The sequence below is a fragment of the Eptatretus burgeri genome, chromosome 9 (genome assembly GCF_056783735.1).
Source record: "Eptatretus burgeri isolate ZD-2024b chromosome 9, Ebu_testis_v1, whole genome shotgun sequence".
Taxonomy (NCBI): domain Eukaryota; kingdom Metazoa; phylum Chordata; class Myxini; order Myxiniformes; family Myxinidae; genus Eptatretus; species Eptatretus burgeri.
In genome coordinates this window covers 106,588,461-106,596,888 of record NC_140969.1, presented here as the reverse complement: position 1 = coordinate 106,596,888, position 8,428 = coordinate 106,588,461, and the positions used below count along the sequence as shown (strand labels likewise).

Genomic DNA, 8,428 nt, shown 5'->3' with positions numbered 1-8,428 from the left:
TAACTTATGCATAGTGCGCTGCACGCATCGCCGACGATGACGTGGCGTAGGTTATGAAAAGGCTGCCGCACAACGATTCAAATCATAACCACCGCAGAAATGGAAGTGTCAACATCGCAGTCACACCTTGGCGATCTTGCCAGCGTATGCCGACCTCTAAAAAATGCATCTAAAACGCTGGCGGTATGGGTACGGTATGGGTAAGTTTGGTATGTGTGAATAGAATGCTAAAGTATGCTATCATACGTCGTATTAAGTGGAGTACGTCTTGTAATTTTAAACATGTTGAAAATTTTATGACCGCATGCGATGGGAATAAGTTTTACGCACGATATGCGATCGTTGACACACATCGACACACATTACATGAAAGGTGCTCATAAGTCGAAACACGTCAAGGTAATGGTTAGCGTCAGTGTTCCAGACTCCCGGTTTTTTTTTCTTCGGTATGACGGTGTTCAGTGTACAGTGCGGTTATGATTTAAATCGTTGAGTGGCAGCCTATTAATTATATTATATTATAACCGCACTAGAAATTGAAGTGTCAAAATCACCATCATACCGAAGGAAGGAAGAAAAAAAATAATAACAAATAAAACCAGGGAGTCTGGAACACTGACGCTAACCATTACCTTGATGTGTTTCGACTTATGAGCACCTTACAAGTAATGTGTGTCACCGATCACGTAACGTGAGTACAACACGTTACTCATAGGTTAGAAATAAGTTTCGGGTACGCTAAACATTACCTCGATGTGTTTCGACTTATGAGTAACTTACAAGTAACGTGTCGACGTGTGTCAACGATCACGTGATGTGCCTACAACTTATGGCCAGTGTTATGCGGAACGTGTGAGTCATACGCTGGCATAAGTCTTGAAATTTCAAGCATGGAAATTTTGAGGACAACCGAAAAGTACAACGTTTAAAGCCAGCGTACAACGACGTATGGCAGTGTTTTTCAGTGTGCTCTCAATGTTATCAAAACTTACCCATAATGTATTCGACGTGTACCAGCGTTTTAGACAAATTTTCCAAAAATCGGCATAAGCTGGCTAAAACGTCAAGGTGTGAATGGGCCTTTACTTTTCATGGAATTCTTTCAAACTATTAAAATTTCGATCAGTTTGCACCTTCCCATTATATAATTCAGTCGATTGGTGTTTAAACCAAGTTTTAGCTTTAAGCAATTTTGAGTTGGACTGTCTGAAAAGAACAACAACAAGCATAAGAAGAAAAATTATGACATGCACTTTTGGGTCTCATTTTTCTTGTTCAATGATTATTTCCCCAAAGTTTAATGAGTGTTATTGCATGGGGAATTCTCCGCAGATGACTTTTTTATTTTTGTCTGCAATGTTGAGGGTCGTATGAGAACTAACACAGATCGTACAACAAGGGAATGCAGGAGACGAGAGGGACGGGAGAGGAAAGGACAAAACAGTGGGGAACAGAGATATGAGGAGATCTGTGGAAGGGAGAGGGATGGGGTGGGGTACACAGGGTAAGTGAGACGGACAGATATTACAGGGACTTTCAGGTCCTTACATGACAGAGACTTTCAGGAAAGAAAGCAGGGAATTTGAAGGTTGAAGGAGGTGGGTTTGGGGCGGATTAACGGAGGTAGAAAAGATTGAGGTTTCGGATGGGGGAAGATAAGAGGTGGTGGTGAATGGCTGTATTGAAGAACTGGAGGGAAGAGTGGGATTGAGGAGAGTGTGGTAGTTTGTTGCAAAGACAGGAAAACAGAGAAATGAAAGGGAGAAGGTGAGCAGTGAATCTTAATTTTGGTAGTTTTACCAAAAGGGGCTTACTGGCAGACCTTGAGCACATTGCGGAAATATGGGGGGATATATCTCATGCAGAGCAAAGGGGGGGGGAGGCAGGCTGGAGAGGAGATGGTAGAAGACAGAAAGACCACCGACCTGCCTGTGGTGAGAGAGTGAGAGACCCAAAGACTCAGCCTCATCGCGGGAGATACCAATGATCCTAAATGCCTTGTTTTTCACAGCGTGAAGCCAAGAAAGGTGAGAGGCGGGAGCACCAACCCAGAGGGGATAGCAGTACTCCATCAGGCTGTGGATGAAAGCTTTGTATGTGGTCAGGAGCTCAGGTGGGCCGAGGAAGAACTTTGCACTATGGAGGATGCACAGTCGGCGACGAGCTTTGGAGACCAGCTTGGAAATGTGGCTTTTCCAGGAAAGGTCGTGGCAGATAGCGAGACCCAAAAGCTTGAATGAAAGGATTTCTTCAAGAGGATTGTTGAGAAAGTGGATGAGGGGGGTGGGGTGGGGGGTGTTCCAGACAGTCCTTTCGGAGACACGTAGTGAGAGTGTGAGATTTGTCAGGATTGAAAGACATGTTCCACGTGTTGAACCAGCTTGTGATTTTATCCAGATCTGCAGAGTGAAAAGGCTGCTGCTTACCTATCTGAGGGATGACAGATGGTACAGCAGAGGGTGGAGTCATCAGCAAAGACTGTTTGAGAAAGCATTATTGTATGCTAATTATCAGGCAGCTGTATGGAAGAGAAGTCTTCTGAGGGATCCAGCGATCCCAAGTCTGACTGAGCATGGTTGGAAATTGGAGCATTTCAATGGAAGACAACAGCTGGTCATAGATTGGATGGATGGACCAACCGCTCCACAACCTGGCTTCGATCTACTGACGTGTACTTGTTCCAGAAGTTTCAAGAAGCCAAACTGTGCCTGTGTTCCTCGTGGACTCAAATGCACAGAAACGTGCAAACTGAGGAACTGTGAGAACAAGCAGGCCTCCTGAGCTGTCAGAGGGCTTAACTTCCCAGGACAACTTACTCGATGAGGAAGATGGATATTAACTCGAGCTGCACACAAGTATACCAGTAATTTGTTCCATGCTCTTGTTGAAACTAAGGCAGTGCTGCTCTTGTTAAACCTCGAAGCAAATTTCATAATCTTTCTTTCTTTTTTTTCTGATAATTTTTTTTTAATCATTACAATATGAAGTACTGTATTTGCAATACAAACATCAGCCAAGATATTGGAATCTTGTAACTTTTTATTTTGATCGTCATTTGAAATATAATTATAAAGAACATTTCTGGATGTACCAGCATGTACCTGTTGATCCAATTTTTGAAAACTTGACAATGATATGTATTGGTAGTAAAACCAAAGTGTGGAAAAAATAGGGCTCACAGTGCCAATCAGGTACTTGGGATACAGTGTCGTTTCTAAAAACAAAAAACTTTTGACGTTGGCCCTTGATATTTAAATTAAACCCACTATTTGTATGCAGAAGATGAGATTTATTTTAAGTAATAAAAGACATTTTAAAAAGTTCATATTTTCGGCTGCTTGTGGGCAACTGAAGCTGATTTGAAAATTGACCAATGTGATTTTAGGTCCCAAAACTGGTTTGCCACACGTTAGGGTAGGGTTGGATAAAGGTTGTGAACATAGAGAAGGCCGAAAGTTATTCAATGCTATCATATATTTTCAATATCTCATGACTTATACCTTGTCAAAAGTCAAACATAGCATTCCCCCCCCCCCCCGGGTGGTACCGTTGACCAAATTTTGAGGGTCTGGCTCACAGCCTATTTAGCCTGATGGGTCTCACATGTTACAGTATTTATTTCCCCATGCAAGAGAAGCAAGAAGGTGGGGTTAAGCAATTGCTTTACTTCTGTCTGTCTGCAAACGTCATTTTATGATCGAGGAACAACTTTATTTCAAATGAATGTTATATTTTGTACATGGATCTGCAGTTTAGCAGTAATTTGCCTCTGAATTCATCGCAACCATGCATGCACACAGAGAAGCAAGATAATAGTTTTACTCTGTCTGCCTGGTAGTGAAACAAAATTGAAAATCATTCCAAACAGGAAACTTACTTTTTTTTTAGTGATGTCATAAAGGACACAAAAAAACAGGAACAAAGAACCAATGTAACGTGTTAGATAGGGTGGTGTGAAAGGTGCTGCATCAATGGTGGCAAACTTCTGTAAATTTTATTTTTCTACAACCTTTAAAATCTTTATTTTATTTCAATTGAATTACACACTTGAACATTGTAGAACACAAATCTCCTTCTTGGCACTTTCAAAACCCTCCCGTTTAGCAGTACTTGGACAAAATATTACGGCATTTTACATCATCTCGACCAATCAAATTTGCTGCTCACAGACCCCACCCATGTTCTTGTTTCTCAACACTGCGTGGGTAATGTGTTTCATGACCTCTGTTTTTATTTGTTTTTTTTAATTTTCTAGATCCCAGCCACACATCTTACTGGAGGTTTGTCTGAGAAAGATTCCACATCTATTTACCAGCAGTTGTGCATGGACGAACCAATAATAAAGCTTCTCTATGTGACCCCGGAAAAGGTTTGCATTATTCAACGGGAGAAGGGGATACTTGATAGTTTTCATTTTGGTGTGTCGATTATTTTGTAATAACTATTGCTTGTGGCCTGTTCCAGCTCAGCATAAGCATGCGCCTCCAGTCTGCCTTGGAGAATCTGTACCAGAGGGGACTTCTGGCTCGATTTGTCATCGATGAGGCTCACTGTGTAAGCCAGGTAATACAACCTGTACGCAAAGGCCGCACACTACTCGATGCTCACACTATCCATGGCTTTTTCCCCTCATTTTCATCTGAATCATGTGACGATAATTTGGCATATTATTTATTTCATATACCTATGTACTGTAATCCATGGAAGTCTTGAAACTGATATTATGCCGTCAAACATTACTGTAATGAAAAGTAATTCATTTACCGAGTCCTAATTGTAATCATTGTAGTCTTGAATATATATTTTGGTCATTCTTGCCAAATCGGCATCACGTGACCAAATGAACTATTGTGCAGTTTAAAATCGAATGCGATCAATGGTACGTTTTATAAATGAGAGTGCATCACCAAATGAAATTAGGACAACGGTATGTTGTTGCATAATTCTGGAAACCTTACTTGAAGAAGGCCAATCTTTGGTGGGGTCATTAAGCCTGCTCTCCAATCTGCTAGCATTCACTTGTGCATGGATGTTGAAGATCCCATGGTGCCTTTCAGAAACGTGTCATTATGCATTGCTACCCCAGCAATTCTGCATTCAGTCCCTGGTCGAGGCTTACTTTGGCAGTACTTCATTTATTTATGGTTAATTCTGAACAATGAAAATGTTCCCAACCAGTTGTGGGCAATGTTGAAGAAGCTTCTTGTGGAATTTTATTAACATGCTAATTTACATGAGCAACGGCCAGATGTGGACTGTCAGACAACTCTGATAAAGAGCAATGCAGGTCAAGTTTCATTGGAAATGATTACCAATTTGGTCATTGAAGTGCAGTGTTACCTGCGTTGTGTAATTATGCAAATGAAGCCATAAACTCCCAATCTCTCAGACTTGTCATGCTATGGTTGGATTTTCAACAATGCCCGACACGAGGAGGTAGTTGGTACTCGTGCCCTGGCTGGATAATATTGTCTGCATGTGAATTCACACTTCTTGGTACATATAACATATGGCAGTGTACCCCTCACTGAAAAATCAATAAAAAGAACTAGAGCGAAGTTGATGACATGCCATTGCAAATCTTCACGTTTCCCCACTGAAAGAAAAGTTGCAAGATAGCAAAACGTTCCACCGTGAAATGACCCAATGTCAAATTTTCAGTAATCCCCTTCCCCCCTCCCCCCAGGGGGCGGGGCCAAAAGTGACACTGCTTTGGCACATTCTTGCCATGTGGTGATCATAACAACCAAATAAAATTTGGTGAATTTCTACCCAACTGTTTTGGAAGAGATAGTGTGACGGACGGATAGACTCGATTACAATATCCCCCCTGTTTATTTTTTATAGCTCACCTGGAACGTAGAGTTCCAAGGAGATTATGGGATGCTGAGTTGTCCGTCCATCCATAAATGCTTGCAACTCTTCTCTGAAACTACACACACGATTTCGATGAAACTTGACCACAACCTTCATCAACCATGATGTACCAAAGTTTATTCATACTACTTCACAAGGACAAATGTGTCCAAGAGCTGCGTCCTAAAGGTTTTGTCTTAAGCAGAAGAAGAACAACAAGAAGAAGAACAACGCGGAGCTCTTTTAGAGCCAGCGTTCGCAACGCGACGTGGCTAAAAATTATAGTCTGAGGGAGTTTACTGGAGATGGGGGGGGGGGTTTGCTACCGAAAATAGGTATTTGCTCGAACAATGGTTCATTGGTACATGTTAATGATTGTCTCATGTTGACTTCCTCTTCAGTATCATCAATGTACCAGGTGAGTACCTAGGGGTATTGCCCCTATTTTTTTTCAAGAAGCGTGGCAATAATTACAAAATCCTGTTGCACATTTATGCATACATGGGGATAGGCCACAAGCTAACTTGATTGTTATGTTTTTTTGCAGTGGGGTCATGACTTTAGGCCAGACTACACACGTCTTTCTGAGTTGCGCAGCCGTTACCAGAAAGTAACCATGATGGCACTGACTGCTACGGCCACACCAAGGGTGCAGAAGGACATCCAGCACCAACTCAAGATGCCCAGACCTCACATGTGAGAATTAATACTGTCAGTACGTTAAACACCGTCAGTTCAGACCTGTACCCACGGGTTTCTTTCAAACCCTAACCCTAACCATAACCCTAACAGATTTATAACAATACATTTATTTTAATATCAAGTTTAATTGACAACATTTTATTATTGTTTTTATCACCCTCAAGCCCATTATACTAATTTTGGAGAAATTGCATCGACAGTACATTTATATAGACATTTCAAGTAGATGTGCAGAAACATTAATTTTTATATACAGCTGCATGAGACAGATGGAAAAAAAATTGGGCTCAGTAATTTAGAAAACACGTTCTCAGTAATTTAATTGGGCACTAATTGGCAGTAAGGACAGGCAGTAATTGGGCAGTAAGGACAGTAATTGGCTCAGTAATTTTGAAAAGAAAAAAATACAAAAAGGCGAAGGATACAGTGGAAGAAGAGGGAGGCAACACATGAAAGTTATAAGGTAGCCAAGAAGGCTGCAAAGAAGAGGTAGCAAAGGCGCAGGAGGCCCATAGGAAAATGTTCGGAGAACGCTTGGATTCGGAGGAGGGTAAGAGAGCGGTATTCAGGATTGCAAAGCAGATAGCGAGAGAGAGGTTTGATGTGACAGGGGTGAGTTGCTTGAAGGATGAAGTGGGACAAATCGGTGTGGACTCAGATGGAATTAAAGGAAGATGGAAGAGATTATATGGAAAGGCTGTTGAATGTAGAAAATGAATGGGATAGCAACATCGAGAGTAACCCAGTTTTAGGACCAGCAGAGAAGATAACTGAGAAGGAAGTTGAGGAAGCTATAAGAGCAATGAAGAGTAGAAAAGCAGGAGGGCCGACGGGAGTTGTGGGAGATATGTTGAAGGCAGCGGGAAGTTGGGGTGTGAAGAGAATGACAGAGATCTGTAATCTGGTGGTGAAAGAAGGCCGCATTCCAGTGGATTGGGAACTGAGTACCCTCGTCCCTCTGTACAAGGGGAAAGGTGACCCTCTGGACTGTGGCTCCTATAGAGCAATAAAGTTATTGGAGCATGGAATGAAGGAAAGGGTGTTGGAGAAGAGGATAAGGAAGAAGGTAAAGATTGACGAAATGCAGTTTGGATTTATGCCAGGAAGAGGAACGACAGATGCAATTTTTATTGTAAGGCAGTTGCAGGAGAAGTACATGGAGAAGAGGAAGAAGTTGTTTTTTTGGGTTTGTTGATCTGGAGAAAGCATTTGCTTGGGTTCCACGTGAAGTAATGACATGGGCATTGAGGAAGTTAGGAGTGGAGGAATGGTTGATCAGAGTAGTGATGGCAATGTACGAGAGAGCGCGCACAGCTGTAAGGACGAAGGATGGGAACAGTGGTGAGTTTGAAGTGAAGGTGGTAGTGCACCAGGGGTCGGTACTAAGTCCACTTCTATTTGTAGTTGTGATGGAGTTGCTGGCTCGGAGGGTAAAGGAGGGTTTACCGTGGGAGCTGCTGTATGCAGATGATCTGGTGTTGATTGCAGAGAGTATGGATGGACTGAAGGAGAAGATGAACATGTGGAAGGAATGTATGGAGGCAAAAGGTTTGAAGGTGAATATCGGAAAGACGAAGGTGATGGCAAGTGGTAAAGCATGTGGTGAGGTGGAAAGGACTGGGAAGTGGCCGTGTGGTGTGTGCAGGAAGGGTGTCGGAGTGAACTCCATTCAGTGTACAATGTGTGCTGAATGGGTTCATCGAAAATGTAGTGGGGTGAGAGGGTCATTAACCAGTGTGGCAGCTACTTTCAAGTGTAAGGTGTGCATAGAGGGAGCTGCAGATGAAGGAATTGTTGAATTGGATCTTGGAGATGGTGTGAAGCTGGAAGGTGTGAAAACATTTTGCTATCTCGGAGACATGCTGAATGG

General features: G+C 42.3%; 1 protein-coding gene across 5 annotated transcripts in view; it reads left to right on the top strand.

Moving 5' to 3' along the window:
- Positions 1-8,428, top strand: part of BLM (BLM RecQ like helicase) — a 144,378-nt gene that overhangs the window by 101,476 nt on the left and 34,474 nt on the right. For all 5 annotated transcript variants that reach the window (XM_085896579.1, XM_085896578.1, XM_085896581.1 and 2 more), the window contains 3 exons: positions 4,256-4,369; positions 4,465-4,563; positions 6,404-6,552. In XM_085896579.1, the coding sequence (XP_085752705.1) occupies positions 4,256-4,369; positions 4,465-4,563; positions 6,404-6,552 (362 nt within the window). The remainder of the gene's footprint in view (positions 1-4,255; positions 4,370-4,464; positions 4,564-6,403; positions 6,553-8,428) is intronic.